Source organism: Poecilia latipinna, unplaced genomic scaffold (assembly GCF_001443285.1).
Source record: "Poecilia latipinna isolate Pla-1442-1.1 unplaced genomic scaffold, P_latipinna-1.0 Scaffold2302, whole genome shotgun sequence".
NCBI classification, from domain to species: Eukaryota; Metazoa; Chordata; class Actinopteri; order Cyprinodontiformes; family Poeciliidae; genus Poecilia; species Poecilia latipinna.
In genome coordinates this window covers 4,194-29,424 of record NW_015114918.1, presented here as the reverse complement: position 1 = coordinate 29,424, position 25,231 = coordinate 4,194, and the positions used below count along the sequence as shown (strand labels likewise).

At 40.2% G+C, this 25,231-nt stretch overlaps 1 protein-coding gene across 1 annotated transcript; it reads left to right on the top strand.

Moving 5' to 3' along the window:
• Positions 1–457: 457 nt before the first annotated feature.
• LOC106937248 (double-stranded RNA-binding protein Staufen homolog 2) lies at positions 458–24,891 on the top strand. The gene is made up of 7 exons (XM_015018654.1): positions 458–658; positions 4,125–4,332; positions 5,021–5,151; positions 5,314–5,473; positions 6,447–6,582; positions 19,562–19,721; positions 22,945–24,891. Exons 2-7 carry the CDS (start codon positions 4,134–4,136, stop codon positions 23,107–23,109), a joined length of 951 nt encoding a protein of 316 aa, XP_014874140.1. The 5' UTR covers positions 458–658; positions 4,125–4,133; the 3' UTR covers positions 23,110–24,891.
• The last annotated feature ends 340 nt before the right edge of the window (positions 24,892–25,231 follow it).

The following is a 25,231-nucleotide window of genomic DNA, read 5'->3' as shown; positions in this document are numbered from 1 at the left end:
TTCACAGACTTAGAAAGTCATCACTTAACAGAATAACACATGTGGTCAGGTTTTAGACGCAGGTATTGTGACTTCCTGTGGTTTGTGATACGTTTAATCTGATCCGGTTTTTTTTTTTTATCTCTTTCTCCAGTAAACTTCATTCATAATCCTGTTCTTACCGTGTGATACCCATTCTAAATTATTTTTAACAGCGTTTTTGTTCAAGTAATCAGTATTTAAAGGTACTGCAGATTCGTAGCATATAAGTGCAATTTTGTAATAAAAATAGATGGCTATTTTGAAACGACTTGTTTGCAGACGGCCTTTTTAGGACCGCTGGACATGGATTTGAATCAAAAGTTAACTTGTAGCTTTGAGGTAGCAAAACCTGGACTGAACCACTTTTCTCATGGCGGGGGGTCGCCGATTCATTCAACACGCACCTTAACCTCTAGTGCTTGTCGTATCTCGCTTTTCACATTATGGTTACGCTGAAATGACCAAAACTGCAGTTACTGCCTAAAATATCCCCTTTCGTGGGTTGCTTCCTTCCAACAAGACGTATTTTGTCATGTTTATCCCGGACCAAAAAGATGGTGCGTTCCCTTCTTCCATCCAGTTCTCTTTAGTGTTTGCCAATGTTGGAGGTGTAACTGGGGTCTGGCCCTGGACAAAGGTAAAAGAAAGAAAAAAAAAAAAATGTTGCCTCTAAATGTTTGTCCCGTCATTGTGAGGTAGTCACGGGAGGGTTTGCCACGTCGTTCTCGGTCCGTGCGTGTTGTTAGGTCAGGCTGAATTTTCCACGACTTTTCGTGGAAGATGGGGCGGTGTGGAGATGCTAGCAAAGAGAGAGGGGTGTTCTCGGCCGATCAGCCATGATGAACCTCCACCGGCTAAGCGAGCCTAACCGGAGGTCGTCTGATTAAATTTTTTTTCTTTTTGCCGTTTAAGGTAACCCACAGCGACACACTCATGACAGTATGCGCCTTTGGTCAATCTGCAACTCCGTCTTCAGGGACTGACATTTAGAGGAAACGCTGTTTTCCTCTTGGTATCGTTAGCTTCCTTGCTAAGCTGTGCAGTAGCTGGGATGTATAGGTTGCAGACAGCCAGTCAGGCTCTAACGCTACACCACCTCTTCTCTTTCTTTTTTATGCCTTCAGTTTGCAGTGGCACACAGTGATAAACCCCGATAGCTCGCTGTTTCAGTAATGCGTGAGTTGGTGAGAGTTGGAGCATAAGACATTGTAACCGGGCCCCCTCCTCCCCTTCCAGAGCACCAGGGGCAGACTGGACACACAAGCGCTGTTTGCAGGAAAAATGTAAATACATGAACTTCAATGAGCTGCTGCTGAGTCAAAGATGCATGTGTTCTGCCTCGAAGTGCAGTGTTGTTTACATTATTCCAGCCATGATCTGTATGGACAGGTGACACTTGTTATACATAAACGAAAGAAAACATGCAAGCTGTAGTGCTTAATTCCTCAACCAAGAGATTAACAGGTTTAGACTTTGTTTTCCCTCTACTCTTAACTCTGGGAATATATACTTTACCTGATTTTTTTTTAATTCAAAGAACTGACTGAGCTCTCAATAAATCAGTTTACAAACTGTTTGCTTTGCTGTTTCTCAAATTAAGCATTAAGTACATGATCTTAAACGGTGTGTCATGCATCGTTACACTGCAGTCCTGTTTGCCTCCTTAAAGATTTCTTCTTTTTTTTTGTCACACAAACGTTGCAGATCATCAAACCAATTTTGATCACAAAGATTTGAATGTCAAACTTATCTCGACTTTCAAATCAAAATAAGTTTGACGCTTTTACAAACAGCCAGTCTTTCACAACTTATACAAACAAAGCAACAAAATTAAAGAAGAACAAAATAAGAAGGGAAACGTATTAAAATGTCATCAGGAATAAAGTAGCATTCATAAAAAAAACTTATCTGGAGAATTGTTTGGAGAATCAAAAAGTCTAGTCTTGGACTAGGCCACTTCAGACCCTACTGTACTCTACAGAGCTGAACTTTTTGGTTTGCTGGATCCCCAACGGCTTTGCAACACTTTTCACATTGATTGCTGGTAATTGCTCATCTGCTTTTGAATTTGTTTTGAATGACAGATGAAGTTTTATTTTTATATGTTATAGTCTTAATGTTATTATAGAGTCTGTTTAATGAATTCTTTAATTTAAGTGGAAGTTAAACTCAGCTTTCCAAAGAAAAGGGGGTTAATTTCCTGTTAATTTATGATTTAGCAAGGGGAGGTGGTGGTACTTTGTCATGTTATTTTGGATTATTACATTAAGCTATTGTTTGAAAACAGTTTTTTCTATGTTCTCAGTTTGTCTTTGTCTGATTTTAAGGTTTTCCTGGTGGTCTGAAATATGTAAGTGTGACAAAAAACTGAAACAAAATAAATTTTGAAAGAGGTATATATGGACCACTAGCACTTGATTAAAAACAAAAGAAGTTATTGATGTCTGAAAATATGACCATGCAAGTGGCAACGTTTCAGGGCCGCCCCAACATGTTTGAAACCTTAAGTAGAATTATATTTGGGCGTTCCAAGAGAGGGGGAGAGAGGAATATTCAAAACAAGCACAGGAAATAAGCCTGTTGCTCATTAAGCTACCTATAAACAGCTACAATGAGCATGAAATGTGAGCCCGGCTCATTCAAAAGTGCAATTTGTGTTAAATTTTAAACATTATCATTTAAAAGGTCTCCCTTATGCTTACAGCCAGTTGGTTTGTAAACCTGTCCTGATAGACTCGTGCTTCATCCAACGCTGTTTTTTTTTTTTTACATAGTAAGAAACTGATCCATTTAGCTGAAAGCAGGTACTGCGGCATCATTTACTCAATCTTCACCGTTGGTTGGTTAAACAGCACACACTACAAAATCATGTCACGTCTACATAACGGGTTGCAGGCAAAGTATTAGCAAAATCTACGTTGGGATTTCCAACTTTATGGCTTTCACTGCCTCGGTGCTCTGTACGGACATACTCCTAGCTGTGTAACTCGGTCTTCTAAAGGAGGAAAACAGCGAGATAAAAATAAAAAAATCATTAAAATGTGTAAATTAACTTGTTAGGTCTCAGTCTCCCCTCTGCTGTTTTTCTACAGTTCAATAAAGACGAGCGTTGCAGATGTGATCCTGATTATCTCGAGTGTTTGCCTGGACGCCGTCTGTTTAGGTCTTTGATTTGTTAAGACCAGAAGGCTGCTGGTTTTAGCTGGTTCTGATGCGTTTGGGATCATCGTCCTGTTGGGGCCGATCCGATTTAAAATACCAGCCTTTGTGAAAACGGAACGTGGTTAGCATGCTCAGAAAAACCCTCTTATTACAGAGGCTCTATAAAAAAATAAATAACTGAATACTAATGCCACTTGTCACAGTTTTTGAAAGTTTTCCATTTACTGTGAGTGTTTCAAACAAAATATAAACCCCTTCTCTGAAATTGACACCTTGACGCTCGACTCAATTTTGCACTATAGCTATCGGATAATGCTGCCGCACTGCATTGCACAAAGTAGACGGGAAATTGAAGGACTACCTTAAAACAATTCAAATCCACAACAAATTCAGACTTATGCACCAAAATCTTGTCTTTGTTACCAGTTCACCTTAAAAATATCCAATGAAGTAATTGATTGCACGACAATCACGGCCACAAACAATGTAAACTTCTGACTAGAACTTTACGGGACCAACATATTTGCATCTGGCCCACGGTTAAGATCGACCGCTGAAACCTGAATATAGTTCTTCATGCTTTGTTCCTCCTGAAAAACAAATTGTAATTCAATGTCCATTGTCTCGCTCGGGCCGCTTTCACAGGCTGGCTCCCTTTTCGCCATTGGCAGCAGTAACATGAGTAAAGCTCCTTGGAATAAAGATTCATTGTTTGTGTCTATTAGCTGCCGGTGGATCAGAATGTGAGAGAGGGAGAACGGCTCCATTAGGAGTCGGTTCTCCAGGCTCCGAGCACAGAAACGTTCTAAAATATCCTACACGGATTTCAGATTTTTGAAAATGTGTGTGTGTGCGTGGAACAAATTCCAGCTTAGTTTTCAGGCTGCAAAATGAATGACAATGTTTCGATTCTCTGTGCAATTGTCGTTGTTCTCCTCCAGGAATAGAGCATGGCTCAAGTGAAAGTACAGACCGCAGCGCCCCTGGCTGGTCCTGGCCTCTCCCCTGGAGTTTCTCCGACGGCCATGGCCAGCCCAGGACCCCTGGGTCTGCAGCCCTCTGTCAACGGCACAGGCCCGGCCCCCACACCCGCCTGCCCTGCTCCTGCAGTCGGATATGGGGACGTTCCTGTGTCTGCCACACCACCAGGTATGATGACAGAACAGCGCCGCCATCTTCTGTTTATGATCATCAAGTCATTATAGTGACTATGTGGAATCTTCCCAAACAGATTTTTATTTTTATTTTTTTAACTCTGGACAAAGATTGTACTGTTGTATTTGTTAATGTTTTGCGTTTATTATGCTTCAATGAAAAGCTGAACCTGCAGTTTGCAACAATAGACGAATCTAAATCAATCCGAATGCAACTGAGACGTTTGTCTCAACAATTCACTTCTGGTTGTTTAGAGTGTTGATGGAAAGTTAAGTGGAAGAAAAAAAAATGTGGTAGAAAAACTGCATGAGACGACTGTGTCACCAAACCCAAAAGTGCCTTCGCGGATTCACGCCCTGATCAAAAGTATTAAAGTGCACATACTGTTCAGCACATGTAGAATAACATCTTTGCCTGAAAAAAAAAAGAAAATGGAAGAAACTGAAAGAAATTACCAAAATGTGTCACCCTGTGTGCAACGAATCCATAAAATATATTAGATCAACTTTTGTGAATTAAAATATCAAATTAAATTCACTTCCTGATGATTTTCTAAGCAATAAACCGATGACTCTCCGACGTTAAAGAGTTTTCTACACAAATGAAGCATGATTCGTCTGAACGGTGCAAAAACTGTAGCTCTGTCCTCGGTAAGAGTGCGTTTGGCTGCTGTGTGTTCAAGGCTCGCCCCAGGAGGACATGGCAAACCCTAAAGAGAAAACTCCAATGTGCTTGGTGAATGAGTTAGCCCGTTTCAACAGGATCCAGCCACAGTACAAGCTCCTCAATGAGAGAGGCCCTGCACACGCTAAGGTAAAATATTCATCAGTTTTTCTTTTGGGGGAAAAAAAAAAATTTTTCCCATGTGTTCTAATATTAAAAGGCATCACGAAGGAGCGTGTGTTTCTTGAAAGGCAATTCCAGTTGCTTGGGTCTGTAATGTGCTGGTTTGTCCTCTGGGTGTCGCTGTTTCAGATCTTCACGGTGCAGCTGACCCTCGGGGAGCAGGTGTGGGAGGCGGAGGGCACCAGCATTAAGAAGGCCCAGCACTCCACTGCTGCCAAAGCGCTGGCCGAGAGCGTCCTGCCCAGGCCCGCGCCCCGCTCGCCTAAAGTCGACGTCAACAGCAACCCAGGTAGCCCAAAAAAAAAAAATACCAGTCAGTCTTTGGATTTTATCAACTCATAATAATTAGTCGGTGGACACGTATGTGCACACTTGCACAGTGCTTTGAAAAAAATATTCACAGTTACTCATGCCGCAACCACAAACTTCAGAGTTTCTCATTGGGAGTTTACCTAGATAGGCAAACATGGGATTTTACATGTCTCTGCCAGCATAGGCGTGTTTAAGCGATGGATGTTTTTTTTTTTTTTGCAAAGTCCATATGACTGTAATATTATTCACAGTTTGGCACAAACAATGTTGGGCAACAAACCACAATTTAAATCTCAGTCTTGATGGAAAAACCCCAAGTGTGGCTGAAAAGTAACTCTGCACGTCGCCCCGAACATCGCAGCAGACGGTGGTGGCAGATGTGAGATCGGGATGGTTTTGACGACGACGACACCAAACACACATTTGAGAATTCGTGGCAAGACCAGAAAATCGCTTTTAAGATAAGAGACATCCAGCCTGACTGAGCTTGAACTAATTTGCAGTGAAGAACGAGGACAAAGTCCATCACTGATGCTGACATTGCAAAAAAAGAAAAAAGACTCGCAAATGTAAGTGCAGTAAATACGTTTCATTTGTAAAAAAATAAATAAATAAATAAATAAATAAAAAATCCCCAGCATGATTCTCTCTCCACTTTGCAATTATGTTCTACTCTCTATTAGTCTATCATACAAAATCCCACTAAAACGCATTTTAAATTTGTGTTTGTAACCCGAAAATATATCAAGTTAAACGGGTATGGATGCTTTTGCAAGGCACTGAAATAAAAGTTATTGGTTCTTAACTATTAGCTTTCTTAGCTTTATTGACAATTGTGCGTACTGTCCATCATACCTCATCTGTCTCCTTCTCTGAAGTGGATTTAGTGGTTTACTCTTATAAACACCACGGTTGACTTTTCTCGTTTTAATCTCCTCTGACCGTCACAGGCAGCATAACGCCCACCGTGGAGCTGAACGGTCTGGCCATGAAGAGAGGGGAGCCAGCTATATACAGACCCCTGGATCCCAAACCCATCCCCAACTACAGAGCTAATTACAACTTCAGAGGGATGATTAACCAAAGGTGAGCACCTTCAACCCAACTCTGGTGAAAAAAGGTGGGACTGTGTACTTTTTACTCTTCTGTTGACCACGACACCTAAGAATAAGGTGGCTATTTATGGAGTGTTTTATTATTATTATTATTATTATTATTATTATCAGTTTTATTGGAAAGGAAATATTCCGTGAATGCACAAACGTTTCCAGAAATGAAAAGACAATATTTCTGTCTTGACTGTAGATTGAACTAGGATTTGTAGCACCGTCTGAGCTGGGCTTCAAAATCTGATTGTTGTCTGATGTATGAATTGATGGATTAATGGATTAGTCCGCAGCGTACAAGATTAGTAAAATCTTCAACAGCTGCAGCCCTGTGTCGGTCGTCGTCGTTTCAGAATCAAAGCCTGTTCTGTGACTGTAACGAAAGCGTCTCAAACCAAACTCTTCTTTACCTTTGGAAAAAAAAAAATATATATATATAATTTTTATGCTTGAAAAAAGTTTTAAATGGGAATAATAAGTACAGAATGTGCAGGAATAATGAATGAACTCAGAATTGTTTATTTCTCTGTTTCCTTCCTTCTTTCCCCGTTTCTTTTTTTTTCTTTCTTGTTTCCTGTAAGTGAACCTTTTATTGCAAACAAAGCAGTAAGATTAGCGTGAACTTTAAAAAAAAAAAAGGTGTTGTCAAAGACCAAGTCAAAATCAACATTACAGCATCCAACTTAGGTACTCATAACCCCTAAACATTAATGTGTTTTATTCAGACGTATTTTATTAGGATTGTATGTGACAGACCACAAGTCAGAGACATCAAGTGGAAGGAAAATGGTTCACCATAAAAAAAAAAATAAATCAGAGAAATGTTTTGAACATTTTACCTTTCACTTCGTCACTATGCTCTGCTTTTTGTTAGTCTCTCACTTTATATCTCAATAAAATATGTTAGGGTTCTATTTCTATCTGTATCAAAACCCTTGAGTGAATCAATTGTTAAGCACTTTGCGTAAGTTGTAAATTATAGTTTATAAAAATCACATTTCAACCACTGAGAACCTCAGAAACTCCTCTGTGACAACAAAATAACCTCAACCTTGCTTCATGTTTTTTTTTTTTTTTCCTATTTCTATAAAAAACGATTGTAGATACACGCATGACAGGCGCATGTTGTTTCGTTTATCCTCTTTTGTTTTTCCAAAGCTTATTCGTTTGTAATTGATGTCTGTACTCTGTGAGCTCTTGAAACCAAAGTCAGACTCCTTGTTCGTGCTCACAGCCTTGGCCAACAAAGCTGGTTCTGATCTGAAATAAGGATTGATGGTGAATGATCTCTTGTAACCTTATATTTTAGCAATTTATGACCCTCGAAACAACAGATGGCCCTTAAACGCTCATTCGAATCACTTCGAGTCCCTCCAGGTGGCAGTGTTTCATCACTTTACAAATTTCCTGACTCCTTTCCAATTTTGATTGAGCACTAATTTAGACGCTTTAGAGCAAGATATTTATTTAACACTTTGTGTTTATTCATCTTTTTTTTTTCTTTAACTTAAGCAACAGTCTTACTTATTTATCGCTTAATCAAGTCGGTATTTAATACAGAAGCGTTACATACAGGAGTGTTTGTTTTTAGTTCATTTCACCCTCGGCGTTTGACGTTTCTCCTGTGAGATGAGATTTATTGTAAGAAAAGATTATGTTGCCAGATAAAATGAGTGACTCAGTGGCAGTGTTGAGTAACTAAGTGTAGTCAGCAGAGAGCCCAGCATCTGGCTCACATCTTTTTACTATTTAATCCATGCAGGAACTGATTGGGGGGGGGAGATGAATGTCTTTGGGGCAGAGGAGAAAATCTGCTTGCCAACTTCTATCTGTCAGTGTCGCCTGTCACGGCGATACGTTTCCAAGAAGACACCGGCGGTATTTATCTCTCATGGTCTGTTTTCTTTCCTGATTTCACTCACCCGGCGTGGCAAAGAGAAGAGCTTAAAGATGTGCGCCTCTCTCCGACAGCAGAGAGGTACTTCGTCCCCAAGGTCACTTATGATTTCACGAGGCCTCTTTTCTTTAAGTGTGAATGAGGGCAGGATTAATGAAGGGGAGACCTTGTTGGACGGGTCTTCTCTTAAACAGATGAGTGACTATGTAGCGGAGTGACAGGCCATATTTGCCATCCGTCAACTAAACGACGCGGCGGGGAAGCAGAGATTTCCACATATCCATGTCCTTACCTATTATGATGAATAAGAGCGATCCGGAGTCGTGTTGATGGAAAATCGTCCCATTAAAAGGCCAGCCCGGCTCTGATCCATCAGTGCTCTAATGACCGCCGAGACCAGTATTGATTCGTTCAGAAAGTGCCCTGCGGAGGAAATGCTGCGATAATATGAAATGTGCATTCATCTGCGTCTTAATGAATCTTATTTATGGCGAAGGACCCTGAGCATAATTCTTTGCCGCCCAAGTCCGTGTTCAAGCGAGCGATCCGTCTCCGCCGTCGTTCAGAAACGGCCGTCCTGTTGTTCGGGACTGCTGTGAAACGTGCGGCTAACAAAACTGACGGTTGGATTCGGGAAAATCATTTGCTGCAGCTTCAAAGTATTTTTTTCCCTACCTATTCCCAAACCTATCATTTGTAGAGTACGCTTTAATTTTCCTAGTAATACCGCTTTGCCAATTTTCCTCGTCGTGGTCGTGTGATTTCTGGTCTCTGTCTTGATGAAGGATGTCCGCTGTTTAATAAATCTTTAAGGCAGAGTCACTAAATAATGATGTATTCCTCATGGATTTGGGTGTTTCTGGCACCAGCGAAACCAGAGTCCATCATGAGTTTTTCACTCTGCCTGACTGTTTAGAGTTACATGTCTTATTTGAATAGTTTGGTCTCTCTAATGCTGGATTCAGAGTTGTGTTGAAATCCCCACCTCTACATCTGGGGTATTGAGAAAAATTGGACTCTATCAGACAGAGTAGCAGAGACCCCGCATACTTGTGTTCTCAAGAAATCTTATGACATCAGCCGCTTTCATCGACAATCCCCAACTCCTGTGTTATCACTGGAACACCTGGTTCCACTGAGTCATGCAGGAGCTCCTCCAGTTAATCCGCGGCGTTCCCAGCTTTCGTCCCGCCGGTCCAGTCTCAGTGGGCTCGGTGGGTGCAGGCATTCTGCGGGAGTCAGAATTTGGATTGGACTTCCCCCAGTGAAGCAAAGCTGCGTAATGTCCTCCCAGCCCCTCATTTGGTTATGACAGTAACATTATGTCAGCTGGAAGAAGAGTGGGTTGAATGACTGCGAGTGCTTTGCTCTGTGACATTTCCTCCTCTGATGATTGTCAGATACAAGGCGGTGGAGGAAAAAAAGAAAAATCACCTGCGGCCTGACTGAAATTTTTGACACAGTTGTAGTGGTTTCTGTACCGTTTCTGTTCCGCCGCCGGGTTTGAAGTTGGTAATTTAATCATTTTTAACCATAAAATGAAGAATCACACGTAGTGTTTTACTTTTTGTTTTGTTTTGATCGGTTCTGTTGCCAGTTTTTTCCAGAAATATTAACGACTCGCTAAAAACAAAAACATTACAGCAACATTACATTACAACATTACACTTATTTTAAATTGATTCTCTTTTCTTATCTTACATTAATTACTATGCCTCTAATAATATTACTCTGTACTGTTTTATTGTAAAAAAAAAAAAATAGAGTTTTGGTTAAAGCCTCCTTTAGCCGAAAAAGTACAAAAAGGCATAATATGTTCACTGGACATTTTGCAGTGACTTAAGTTCATTGTTAAGACTGGAGCAGACAAAAGTCTAAAACCTTTGACATGAGGAGAAACGTCTTAAAATTTTGTTAAAATTTAGAAAATAAAGAAGCTAACCATTAAACATTTTCAGACCTCTGAAATGCAGAAAAATGCTCAGTTTTTGTTGTACGAGAACAGACTTCTCCATCGTCGTCCGGTGCAGCGTTTCCACCTTGTGGTACGAGCGAGACACTGCAGCCAGGTGCTGACTAGATAGATCGATTCGAGCCGTTGTGAATTATTTCAGTGCCTTTGCCCTTACTGTTTACTGAGGCAGAGGTTCAGTGTGTGATCAGGCATGTTTGAACTCAAATTAGCATGAATAAAAGTCTTGCTTTAATTGAATGAGCACAAATGTGGCGGCCGTTTATTATACAGATTATATCTGACCAGTTTATGGCACGCGTTGTTGAAAATGTTGGTTCGACCCTTGTTTTATTATTTAGCATGTGGTCTGGTAAGCTTGCCTCATAGCTGCAAGCTTGGAAATGAGCATGCCTTGCTAGAACTTGCATAAGGTACAGTGTGTACATGTGTGGACTGTGTGAATGAAAAGATCTATTCCGTGCCTGTAGAATATCAGATGGCACTTCAGCCACGAAGCACGCCCAGGATCTCGGGCTTGCTTGGTAACCCGCCTCTCTAATTGGGCCAACCTCACTCATTGAAAAGGCAAATCTGCCCATCAGCGCTTTTCTATATATCCAACATTTCCTCTCATCTCTTCCTGCATGAACATATTACATTTACATCTTTTTAACACAAGCTGTCATCTTTTCTTTTTTTTTTTTTAATTCCAGCTCTGTCTCTCTCTTTCTCTCTCTGTCCCTGCCTGGGTTACATTTTATAATGCTCATTGTTCCTTTAGCCTTTACATTTCTTCGAGATGCGATCAGGACGCAGCGTTCTCTCTTTGGTCCGCTCAGGAATTCCTCAGACATGGCTCTTCTTTTCCATCTTATCATCGCAGCTGCCCCGAGATGAAAAAGAAGCGGCCAAATCCAAACAGGCAGGAACTTCAAAAGAAATAGCTTCTTTATTGCATTAGTTTCTCTATTTCATTTTATGTCAACACACATGTGCGTAGCTCACAAAATCAAATCACTTCACTGTTATAGAATATAAATCCCCATGGGTGACATTCCAGTGGAAAGGATATTATGTCCTAATTGTCGTAAGGCCGTGTTTTATTGAATGAGGGTGTGTGTATGTGTGTGTGGAGGGGGGGTTCGGGGAGAGGAGGGGTTATGGCTCCAACATAAACAAATGCTCACATGATTTGTGTTCACTAGACTCTATGATACAGAAATCTTTTTTCCCATTCCATCGTGTCTCTTCTAAGTCAAGTTTTAGGACTTTGCATCCCTGTCCTCCTTAAATCAGCCTCCTTGATGATGTGTGTATGAAGTTAGGTCTGAAACAAGATTAGATCAACGAAAGCACTTCAGAGACATTCAGCGCCAACGGCAAGGCAAGCTGGGTACTCGAAACCTCATATATGTCTCAAACCTGTTTTTATACACGCGTATAAAGTTCTGTTTCATAGTTGATCGTAGATTTAGCGTGACGGGTTTATGTTTCTGTTTTGATGATGGTCTTTCTAGTTGCATAGTTTTTTTTTATTGTAAACTCTGCTGCTTCGTAACATGGGCAACCATTGTTGGTGCCGATCATTATGGGTTAATGGGCATCTCGCTCTGAGAGACGCACTGTCCTACTTCCCACTGGTATTGTGCGTCAACTTCACAGAATAGCAACAGGTTGATCAAAATCATATCCTGTTCCATTGGCCCTTCAGGTATAATCCAGGCCAAACGTATTAAAGGCTGTTCTGTCTGTTGTATCTTTTGGAAGAAAGGGCTAAACTTGTCCCAATTCTACAACAGCTCTTTTTTCATGCGCGTTTATTTATAGTCCAGAGATACACCTACGTGTTTATGACTTTACCGAGGTTCCCGTAACAGCGGAACAGTTTCTCTCTTCTTTATTTGTTAGCGTCTTTTTGAATTCAGTCCACATCACAATCACCAGTCGCTCTTTCCTTGGTCAGATGCGTCACTGGAAGATGTGACGAGAAATAGAGAAATATCACAAATCTCTTTCAAATTTATACTTTGTTTACTTTGGTTCGAATCAAACTCACAGTACACTTTCTGTTGGAATACACACCTGTCTCTTTTAGTATCCTTCATGCGGGATAATAATGAATCTTTATAAGCCACGGTTTGCTTTTTCTCCTCATGGTTCCCAAATCCTTAAGGAGCTCCAGAGTAAACTCTTAATACATCCTTAGCAATGAGTGCTACTTCATTCCTCAGTTTGAATAGAAAAAGACAAACCACAGGGCTCACAAACCGATATTTTTTACAACGATCTCTATAGTAAAATAGAACAAAAAGCTGAGTATTCCTTATTTTACTACGGTAAACATGTTGTGTTCAGAATAAGTGGTCTGCCATGACTTCAGCATGAACGTTTGGGGGGGAGAAAAAAAAAAAAAGCACTCATCTCATTTTAGACCACAACAAACGGTAGCAACAGTGAACACTGTCAGTCTGGACAATTTAATCAAACCGAGGCACAAAGAAAATGTTTCTTTCAAGATTAACATCTGTGTCAGTAGAACCTGTAATTTGACTTTGATGATAAAAGACCGCAGTGGTCTTCATGGAAGAGGCAACATCCTATTATGGACTCACAAAGTGTGCTCTGAAATGAAATTGACATTTGTTTAGAAAGAAATAACTGCTTAATAGCGACTTAGCACATTTGAGGAACTTCTCAGCTTGTGGTTTATTTTCAGTGTCTGGATTTTATACCTCAGTTATGACTCTACATTAACACATGTGATAAGTGTTTTTGTTTTCAATGTTCGTGTTTCAGACCCCTTTTCATTTTGGGTTTTAACTGTGGAAAACTGAACAACTACCAACACAGAGTACTGATTTGCTGCTATTTTAGGGTTAGAATTCATTTCAATTACATATTAATTTCCATTTTCATCTGGTCTGTTTTTGCACAAATATACAAAACAACACTTTTTATAGTTTTGATATCGTCGTGTTGCGCTTCTGAGTTTCGGAGAAACCTACCATTTGGAATAATTGAGTCGTTTTTCTTATTTTGTATATTTGACACTACACCACGGTCTTTATTTCAATATAACTACCTATTTTCATGAGTACCTGTGTTCACTCCATTTGCTGGCCACTTTGCTGCTGAATCACTGAGTTTTCCCATCGAAGGATTTATAAAAGATTGCTGTATATCCTTGGATGCTTAACCTTTAATTTGCCATCTGTTGTATAACAATAAAACTATATTTGATCACTATTAGCCCATCTACATTACAGTACTGTGATTGTGCCCTACTTAACCCACTCACCATTGACGTTCCAAATGCCACTGTATCCTGTTTTTAGTGAATGCAGCTAATATTTCAACAAAAGTCTTGTGTGAGGGACCTTTGCTAAGAAAACATGAGTTAAGACATTCATCGCTTTAACCTTTTATTCGCAAAGATATACCTGACTGGACACGTACAGTTAATGAACTCATGTCTTGGTCCAGGGACAATGGTTAGCTGAAGTGCTAGACCAGGATTAGCAATTTGCTCTGAATACATCAAAAAACATTTTATTGACCAAAAGATAAAATATTCCCCTTTTTTGACCTGCTAGAGCCAAAGAATTTCCTGATTGGCCCCATCTTTCTTATTTGTTCTTTGTTATATGTAAAGACATTGGCTTGTATGGGTTTAAGCATTCATCATAGTAGTCTACTAAATAATCATAACATTTAATCTTGCTTCTCCTCTGTGGTATGGTAGTTTCAAGCATACACACAGGATCCAAGAACAACCCCCCCACCCCCCTGCCTCCCATCAATACATTTGATGTTTTGAGCCCTGTGTTTACTTGACTACGTGGGCTGTTTTCTCACCCCGGCATGCATTTTCTACGTGAGCGATCGCGTGAGGCTGAAAGGAAAGTGAGCCGCTCTTGATGGATAAAGGGAACGGAGTATGGAAGTTGGGAGGAAGAGAAAACAAGTAAAGTTCTGGCAGGAGATTGGAGGAAAGTGCAGCTGGTGGAGGAGTGAGGCTATCCAAGTTTTTGTGTATATTATTTTTTTCCTGCAGATCTTGGTCACCCTTTAGTTTCCCCCAACGCAGTCCCATCCCCTTTACAAGGCTTTCTGTCCCAGCGTGTTGTATTTATTTTTGCAGTGTGTGGCCAGTAGATGTTTTGGTGGCCAAGCCTCAGGGATGCTGGGAAACGAAAAGGCCACTACATCTCTGTATTCGTCTGCTGCTATTTGTCCGTGTGCAATTTACTCTCTTTTTTTTTCTTCTACTTCTTACATGTTGTTTTTCACTTTGTTAAATCCCATACGTCAGTGTTATTTGTGCTCTTTTTTAAGTTGAAGAATTTAGGTCAGAGTTAGATTCTCTTACCATGTAATCTCTTTCAGCATATTTTACTCCTATTTTTCTCTTGGAAGATGAAAAGCCTGATCAATAAAGTCTTTAGTGTGAAATAAAGGTTTGACGTTTCTTATCAAAAGTGTTCAGTTACTTTTCTTTTTCAATCTGGAATATGTCAGAGCTTAGTAAAGCACATACTTGCTTTCCTAAAAAAAAAAAAAGTTGTTAGCACTTAATAACATGGTGTATTATAATTGAGGAAATAGACAGCGTGGAAGAAGATAATGTCTATAAAGGAATGTGCATGTCCTGGAAAAACTGCTTTTACTCTCTGGCATTCTGATTGATTGGATTCAAGGGGCCCAGGTTTTGCCAGGAAAACATTCCTCACAGCCCGACACCCACAACCACCAACCTGAAGTGTTGAAGCAATGCAGGTGGGGTCTGTTGTTTCAAGGTGTGGATGCCAAATACTACCAACATGTGCAGCTGGAGCAGAAATCTCGATTCAAGCTCTACCTATATCTGTTCAGAAAATAATCTGCAGCGCCACGGCACATTCGGTACGGTGACTCGTCTTAATCACCGTACAAAGCCGATGTTGGAGAGGTAATATTTGCATGTTGTGGAAAAAAAAAAAAGCAAGGGTGTCAGCATCATGAATACTTTAATATATAAAATACAATTAAAATGTGTTTACTCCTCAGCAGTTTTTACTGCTCGATGAACTGTGCGATGCTGTGAGACCTCTGGTGGAGCCAGCTGCACATTGTCCCAGTTTATGGTCAATGGAAATGTAGCTTATGTCATTCTTTTCAAGACAATAAATGTAAGTCCATATAGCTGAAGAACTGCTACACATTTATATTTTACGACTTCATACATCATTCTTAATGCACTTAGGAGAAATGACTTCAGTCTTGTTGACGTTTGTAAATCCTGCTGCTTGCTGGTCCAAACCCGTGACCACTGCTCCCTCGACCGACGAAGCCTATTCGCCGATATACAAATCAGCTGACGAGGGCCTGTGACTACCTGTTCTTTCACTAAACACGTAGAGCTGGCCAAGCTGGCGTTTTAATCCCGCCTCGAATTGCTTCATGAAAGCTGACTGCGGTCAAGTCAGCAGCAACATGCAGTCAGTCAAAATGTTGGGCTAATTGCTTTGTCTTGTGACAGAATTGTAAATAAATACTTCCAAATATCGTAAAATAATCAAACCGTCAAGAAAAATGAATTACAACTCAGTTGTTTAGTTCAAGAGGAGCTTAACATGTGGCAATAGACAATACATTGTTTTTTTTGTTTTTCTGCACAGGCATTTAGAGGAGGGAGATTTTTTTTTCATGCCACTGATTTAAATGGTTCCCAGCTGAAATGTCACTCATAGCACTGATTACAATAACAAAACGTGTATTTCCCAGTAGGAACTGTGTGTGGGCCTTAAAGGCAGCATGATGTTTGAATGCGCCTCCGTGTGTGTGTGTGTGTGCGTGTGTGTGTGTGTGTGTGTGTGTGTTTTCACACATGGCTCTTGGAATGATTCAAATGAAACGGTAACCTTCGCTAACTGGGCCCACATGAAAGGCAAGCTGTAGGGAAGGTTGGGGCTTCAAAGAAAAATTCATTACTCACTTTTAAACGCTGATGATTTATCATTTGATTGAGTCCTGGTATCGGTTCTGCTCTTTGACTCAGTCCTAGCACGCGGGCCACTTTGAACCGGCGCACGTCGCCGTTCGCATAATAATTTTCCCCCTCTCCATATTCTCGCAGCAGGTGTCCTGATCTAATTTCATCAACGTTGCAGGGCCGCTAACAAAAATAATAACGATCACGCAGAAAACAGGCTGACGTGGTCACAGAACGCTAATGAGAATTTTTTCTTTTTTTTTCTTTTTTTTTTTCGGTCTACGTGATTTTGATGCGTGCATGTGTGCTGGCCTGCGCTCTTGGCTTACTTGCTTGTGTGTAAGCCACTACTTTCCCACGTTGTGGAGTCGGGTCTCCCACAGGCCTCCCTCCACCTCCCCTCTCTTTCTCTCGTCTCTCATTCTTTTCTTCCCTTTTCTCCTTCATGTCCTTCTCTGTCTTTCTTGTACCTCTCTCTTCTCTTCCCCTCTGCACCTGTAGTCAGTGCCGCAGCCCCAGCTGCTCCCATCTCGGCTCAGAGAGCTGTTTGGCCTGAGCCAGTGTTGCACTTGGCATGTCCTCTGAGAACCTGGGGCCACGCTTGACGTGCGAGGCCCAGGCAGGCCCCCACCCCGGGAAGACTCCTGTGGCCATGAGTTAAGAGTAGACGCATGAGAGTAGGGCTGTGGCCAGGAGAAAGACCTGCTGGAATTCTGGGAGTATTATGCTGATTCATTTGTTCAAATTTTAAGAAAAAACATAAGGAGAAACAGAGGACGTGTAGAAAAGTTACACAGATTTCTAGAAATTTGAAGCCGATTCCAGAATGGAACCAGCCTCTTGAATCACATGATAGACATCTCTCCTACTTTTTGTAATGTTTGCAAACCAAGCAAGATATTAGTTCTAACACCAATAAGTAACCTATCTTGATATCGGTCAGAGAGGTTCCTTATACAGATGGTAAACAGAGATTTTAGGCAGACTTGCTGCCTGAAATATTCCATACTTGTTTTTATTATTCTAAAAGAGGTAAAAGCCTCAGAATAATATCACAATATTGCTGAATATTTTCAAAAAATATCTTTATCAAAAAAACTTAATCATGTTTATCAGTTTAATTAGTCGTTAACACAAATAGTGAATCAGTCAATCTCACCAATGTATTTAGGCATTACAGCCAAGCATGGTGGAAAGGGATTCAAATGACATGGATGTAGCATCGACGTTCATGCTGAGCTGGCTGGTCCGTGTCCAAGAAAGAGGAGATATTCAAGACGATAGTTGGGTCAGAAGCGTGTGTGATGAGTTCTAGGTTCTACAAATGTACACGGAGATGCAAACAAATGCAAACAAGCCTTCCATCGAAATATGAACACCTACATAAAGGTTTCAAAACTTCAGTCAAACAATGTCTAACTCTCCAGCTTTCCACTGGAACATGATCAACTCTGGTGTTTTATCATTCCGAGCTCCAACTTCTCAGTCAAGCCGTGCGCAGAATCACTTGCCTCTAACCCAGCTGGTGCTCCGGTGTAGACCTGAAAATGTTATTCAATTTCTGTAGTCCTCTGTTACGTGCCATGGCATCTGAATGGCTGTAGGTGTCTTTTTGTTGTTGTTGTTTTCCCCCCCCCCCCCCAACAGTCATAATTCAAGGCATCTTTTCACATCAATTCAGTTCCACAACACCATAAATATTTATCCAAAGGTCTCGCTAAACATGTTCTTATTGGTCTGAAAATACTTGGAAAAAAAATCACAAATGATGGCTTTAAACCTTGGAAACTTGGTTCCCATGAATCTTGCAAACATCTTTCTGCCTTGGAAGGTAAAAGACGTGTGGGTTTATGATGAGTGGCTTACCAGAACCCATCATCATAAAACAGCAACTTTTAATTAAACTGCAACGAGGGTTACCATTGACCTTAAAGAGCCAAGGGCATGTGGAAATCTGAACCATGAGCCATCAGATCCATCTGGTACCAATGCTTTTTATTAGATTGATTGGTGTACTCTTGGTAAGCAATCGGGTCGGTTAATAAAATGTTCCATGAGGGAAGGACTTTCTTAACGGTGTTGATGATGGATCAGAAGGGTTCCCTGTTAAGTTTAGATAGACGCTAGCATTAAATCTCAGTTGTAAAAAAGATTTATGTCCTCTCTAAAAGTGTTTTTGTACGTATCAAAAAGGGATTGTTGGGTTATGATTACCCTAATTTAATTTCTCTTTATCTAATGAGGAGCATATGTGTAATTTGTTACGAAACCAACTGCGTATATTTCTAGGTCTCGCATCATTTAATGCATTTTTTTTTTTTTTTTTTATTCCTCGTGAATCCATGAACCCTCGTAAAAGTGCAGCCACACGGCAGACCCCGAGCAGGATGTTGTAGTGGAGATATTTGTACAAAAAAAAAAAAAAAAAAAAAAAAGGACAGCTTTGTTGTGAAATGTGCTCTACCTTAAGAATAGAAGCCCGCTGCCAAACGTGAAAACGCGCAAAACAGTCTGGGAACTAGACACTAATCGAGACATATTTCCATAAATCCCAGCTTGTGTCGACCACATATGGAGTGTCTGTATGCGCTTGTGAAAATAAGTATATCTTTGCAGTGATTAAAGCAGACAGGGAGAGGGATATTAAAATCTTTGGTTTCCTCACTTATTAGTTTTCCCACTATTTTTCTTTCCTTTTCCCCAATTTGGCAGACATTCTCAGCTCTTCTCCTACTGACCCGGTGGGGAGGGGTATCGTGCACGCAGACCTTTAAATCTGCCCGTTGACAGTTCAGCCCCACTTTGTCAAGGCCCAGTGAAAGAGAGGATAATCTATGTTCGGGGCGAGAAGAAAGAGTGGAGGATATATGTCCCTGTGCTTTGTTTTGCATCCATGAGCTGAGATTCAATAGCAAGACATTAGTCAGATAGCTGGCCAACAGACCATTGTGTAGTAATTGACCCTGATGAAGTGGTGGGCCTTTTAAATTGGGAATGGTGTAAAGTCATTGAATTGATAGCTGTGCTGGACCTTCTTTTTTCCCCCCTGTTTTACGTCTTACATAGACATCCTGTTAAAATTTAGGACCGAAAACATAATTTTAGGCGTAAACATGCTGGTGCTTTGTGTGCTTTAGGTACCATTATCCTGTCCCTAAGATCTTCTACGTGCAGCTCTCCGTGGGGAGTCGGGAGTTCATCGGGGAAGGACGCACCCGCCAAGCGGCGAGGCACAGCGCTGCCATGAAAGCCCTCCAAGCACTTCGCAACGAACCGATCCCTGAACGGCCACCGCAGGTAAAAGCGAACTCATAAAAGTCTCGGAAATGACACAGAATAACACCCAACACCTTACTTTAATTGAATTTCTCTACGTCATCCACATTTGGAACGATTTCCACATTTGTGAAGGTGAAAGGAAAGCTGTTAGTTTCTTATCAGCATCTGTTAATCAGTCTGGATCCATGTGGCATTTACTCTTTGCAGCTACTCTCTGCACACCCACCTGTATTCCAAAGGACTGAGTTGGATATAAAAATTTGAAGCTGTTTTTATGCTATTTTCACCTCTTCTACCACGTGTTGGGTAATTGGAAATCTTAAAAAGCACGATATGTGTCCTTTAAACAATAGCTGTGTCAGCCTTCTTATGTTGGTTTTATGTTGCAATCGCATCCATTTGGTGTTTTCGCTGCTTTCACCTCAGAGGTCTATTCCAACCTGAAACTTTAGTTTAATTAAAAGTGAAAAGGTTTTGTGCTCTTGGTTCCTTTTCTCCTCTATCTGAAAATAATCCAAAGATGTTTTTTTTTGTTTGTTTGTTTTTGTTCAGTTACCAAGATGACTGTGTATCCACCCTTAATCAGGTTCAAGCCAAATCCGCCTCAGCTCTAATTACTCTAATGTGTCACATAAGCCCCGCAGTCTAGTTTGCACCTGGCAGGGCTGCATTTTCTGTTTCCCTACCCTTTCTGCCTGCCTTCTCCCAATGTCATTGTACCTCTCCGAAGTTCCTTAAAGTCATACTTGTTAACTGTTGTTAGCATCTCCCACCGGAAATCAAATTACCCCCTGTCCCAGTTGCCTGGCATCGTTGATGGTTATTTAAAACGCTTTGGCTCTTCTCACTTGCCTGCATCGCTGTCTTGTGGCGTCGGCCATCATAAACGAGCTCTTTGTTTGCTCCTGCTGAGTCTTGATTTACAAATTGAGCCGCATTGTGTAGACCGTATAAGCATGTCATTCTGTCTATACGTGAGTGTGTGTGTGCGTCTGCGTGCGTGTGTGTGTGTGTGTGTGTGTGTGTGTGTGTGTGTGTGTGTGTGTGTGTGAATGAGTGTCAAGATTTTCCAAGAAGAAGTTTTAGAACTTGTTTTCCTTGAAACAAAAAATTTTTTGCATAGTTTCTTTTTTTTTTTTAATTAATGAGTAGAAATAATCATATTTCTGAATATTTTTTTTTATTTTGTCACATAAAACCCACAAATTTTAGTGTAAATTAGTTTGAGGAAAATAATACATGCTTGTCATTTTTCTTTTTTTTTTTAATAAAGATATATTAACTGAAGTATGCAGTGTTTTTCACTCCCTTGTATTTTAAAACCCATAAATATGGTTTTGCAGTGATCAAGTCAAAGTCAAGACTTGCCTCAACAAACTGTTCATACTCGAAAACCCTAATATTTCTAAGAAAAAAAAATCCTTCACAAAGATTTAAAAGACTCAACTTCACAACCATGTGCTATACTTTTGTTGTTTGTTGTTCTTTGCCATCTTGAATCTCTTACTCTTCCCTTTTGATCTAGAATCCATTCACCCGGTGAAAGAAGTTGCTCATAACCTTGTAGCTCAAGGTTAATAAGTTTTTCTTTTCTGTTCTCTGCCTGCCATCACTTTTCATTTAAACAGTTCCTTCAGGGTGAGTGCGATGCTGCACTGTATGCGTTTCTGCACTACGACAAGGACTCTCTGACCCGACCATCAATAAGCAGAAGTGGTGCTGAAGTCCAGTCCATTCCAGCCTGCCTTTCAGAAACTTTTCTCCTGGCAGCTTGTTAAGGCGACCTTGAGAGCGGATTCTCTATTCATCACGCATATCAGGACTGATAGCGACAGAGGAAAATGCAGCCTCGCAAGCTGAGTTGAAATTTAACTGAGAGCAAGAAAATTGGACTATGTTGCTTTTGTTGTGTTAAATACCAAAGATAGACAGAAAAAATAAGGTTTTTGTTAAAATAGATTAAAACATGGTGGTAAGTGAAGTGTTGGGAAGACCATCAGAAAAGAAATACTCTAGGCCGGCCTGGCTGTACCGCCTGATTTTGTTTTCTGTTGCATTTCTACAGAAAAAGGATGCTGTGTATGAGAAATGATGATCTAAGCCTCCAAACTGCCCCAAAAGTTTCCACCTTAGTGGAAACTTTTTGTGTGTGTGTGTGTGTGTGTCATAAGAAATGCAGGTAAATCTCCCCTGAATTGAGTTACAGCTCGGCGCAACGTCTGCTTCCTCTGAAATCCAAGAAATCTCATCTCAAAGTACTCGTCACGATCCACGTCGGGTCACACAATGAACCAGAAGAAGCGACGGAACCCTGAGGGGAAGGACTGAGACAAAGAGCTGGACATTGAAAGATAAAGATCGAGACATGACGCTGCATTCCAGCAGGCTACAGGCAGCAGAAAAGCCCCCAGTTGTGGGATATGATCTCACTGGATTGAGCTTAGTTTCATTATCAACTGAAGTGACTGTAAGCTGGTGATTTCCCGGCAGTTTCTCTTATTGATCTAGTTTTGTGTAAGCGAAAGTCTTGGAAGTTAAAGCTTAAGCTGGAGTCAAATGAGCAAATTCCATGAAAGAAATATTTCTTAATATCTAATTTAAAGCCACTATTCCATAAAGAAAACAAGGAAACCCTTGAATGTAAATCATTGTGTCAATGACCTAGTTGTACAAAATGTGGACCTGAACTGAAGTCTTCAATCCCATGTCAAAAAAGGCCAGTATGTAAGTGGTTTAAATATAAAAATAAAGAAACAAAATGCTGGACCAAGATAAAATTACTTTTTATGCTGTAAGTATGTTATGTCACAAAAATTCAGCATCCTAACTGGACTGTACAGATGTTTTTATACCCGCTGTATGCTTCTAACCTACATCCTCAAATGTCTGAACCTGCTCTGGGTTTAAAATTGGGTTTTCTTTTGGTTGTTTATTTTGATTTGACATTCTGATGTTATACTGTAAAGCTGGCTAGTTTCACATAATCCTAATGCTACTTGCTCATATAAGCAGGTATATAAATACAACCCACATCTACCTTTTTTAAACACTTTGACCATTTCAGATTCATCTGCAAATGTCTACTTTGCCCTCTAAGAGGATTTTAAATTGTCAACAATCTGACTCCGTTTTATTTATTTCTTTACTTTTTGATATGTCAATTGTTAACCGAGTTGCTCAGTAAAACACATTTACAATAATTGTTGTTGTTTTTTTCTTTTTTTTTCACTTTCATTTCCAGAGTCCAGAAGAGAAAGTGGAGACACAAGAAGGAACCGATGCCAGCAAATCAGAGATTAGCCTCGTCTATGAAATCGCCCTCAAAAGAAACTTATCTGTTAACTTTGAGGTAGGAACAAAAACACAGCCATCAGGCAATCATTTTAAGTTCATACCATCAAGTTGAAAAATTATCAAGAATGTCAGTGTTGTGGCTGTGAACTGGATCGGGATGAGAAATACAAAAAGAAGGTCTGCAGGATGAAGATTACCTTCATCCTGCAGACAGTTTTTATCTTGTTTTTATCTCTTTGAGCTTTCAGGGTTTCTTGAGGAACGTGTTGGATTTGAAAATGCCTGCACCAAGGCTGCTGTTTTAATATCAGCAGGAAATGCAGAAAATAGTTTTATCTATATTAACAGGTCAGTGTTTCTAAAAAGTGGAAGTCAGAAATTGGCAGCAGCACTCGTACTGGTGCATCTCTAGACGCGTTCCACCTTCTTCACACCCAAAAGTTGTCAGCTTTGGCGACATTCCTCAGCCTCAGTGGCTCCACATCAGTCCCCCAAAATAAACTCCCCACCAGTTTTGTTCGGTTTCTTTGCTACACGTGATCCTACCCTTAGAGCTGCATCCTCAAAGTCAGAGTAGCTCACTCTGTCCTCATATGACCTGCTCTGTTCTTCTTGGCTTTTACCATATCTTAGCTGACTCATCTAATATTCTCTCCCCAAGCCTCCACCCCCTCATCTTCGTTCGCGCTCGGTAAGGTGCCAAAAACAAGGGAAGCTCAGTTTACACTGTGTGCTCCCTCCCTTCCTCCTTAGACCTCTCCCTTCCATCTCCATCACTCCCAAAAATCACAAATGAGGCAGTTGCATGTGGAGACAAGGGGGGAGATGCAGACGCAGGAAGAGAAGTAACATATTTTCTCTCTGCTGACTTGGCTTGTTAATGAGTTTACCCCTACTTTGGAAAAGTTATCTGGAAAACTGTTCGCCCTCACCTTCCTCTACTCATTTGCCCTTTAAAGCAGGATGTAGTTTCCTTTTTAGGAACGGCTATTAATTATTTTAGCCGGCTAAATCAGGGGTTGAGGTAATTCATTATCTGTCATGTCTTTGTCACTGTCCTTGATTACACTGTCATTTTTAGTCCTGGGAAATTTGGAGAGAGAGGCTGTATTTTTGTTCTTCTGAACCATTTCCTGTTTTCTCTAATTAATGTTTTTTTCCCTTCAACTTTTCCTATTTTTAATCACCTTAAATATCTCTATCCAAAATTAATCTTTCCAGTTTTTTTCCCCCACTTGTGATTTGTGTAGTTCTTGTTTTTTTTGTTTGTTTTTTTTTGTTTTTTTTTCCAGTAAGCTTGCTGGAATATTAAATAATTAAATAGTCCTTGTAATTTTGGAGCTAGCTTAGCAGTGAAGCTACAGATTGTCATGAACCATTAATGACCCATAATCCTCACAGCATTACTGGCAAAGAACATCCTTTCCCAGTTAAACACGTGCAACAGCTGCAGTCTGATGCTCACATACTGGCTTCCTTTTACCCTTCATTACATGAAGTAAACACTTTTCCAGGAACTCAAGTCTTAAACCAGGAGTCCAAGTCAAGTCTCAAGTATAATAGAGTCATTCTTGGTTTGACGTGTAAAGACCAAGGAAGCTCATGAAAGAAGCTGACAAGTGTGCATCAGTCATAAATAATAAAAGAACAGTTAAATTGGAGGAATAAGGTAACAAATGACCAAAGGCGCGGTATGATGATTCACTTTTACTCAGTTTCTATTTCAGTAACAGTAAATTGTCTGGGCACGCTGTACTGAGCGGGAAACAAGATTTAGTAAGATGTAGCACATGATAGCAAACAATAAGGCATGCAAATTCAAAATCCAGCGGCGCTAAAAAGCACACGCATACAAAGAAAGCTGTTTATTTTCAACTCGACGTTGCTTTTAAATGAAAAAAAATTAATAAATAATGGAAAAGCTATCTTTGTGCTAATGCTCTTATTCAATTTACCTTTGTTTTTATATCTACTGCATCCTTCCTTTGTTACAATCCTTACTCCATTTAGTTTAGGTATTTCAGTAAATACCAAATACAGTTTTAATTTATTTATATCAACGTTTTTAGTTTATTAAAAAAAAAAAAATTTTGAATAAGTGTCTCTTTTCTTGTAATGGCACAAGGCATACATTTATGTACATCCAACTATAAAGCAAAATTCAATAAGTTTGCGGAAAAACAAACACGAACAATAAAAATTACCAGTTCAAATGATGAAACGTAGAGAACTCG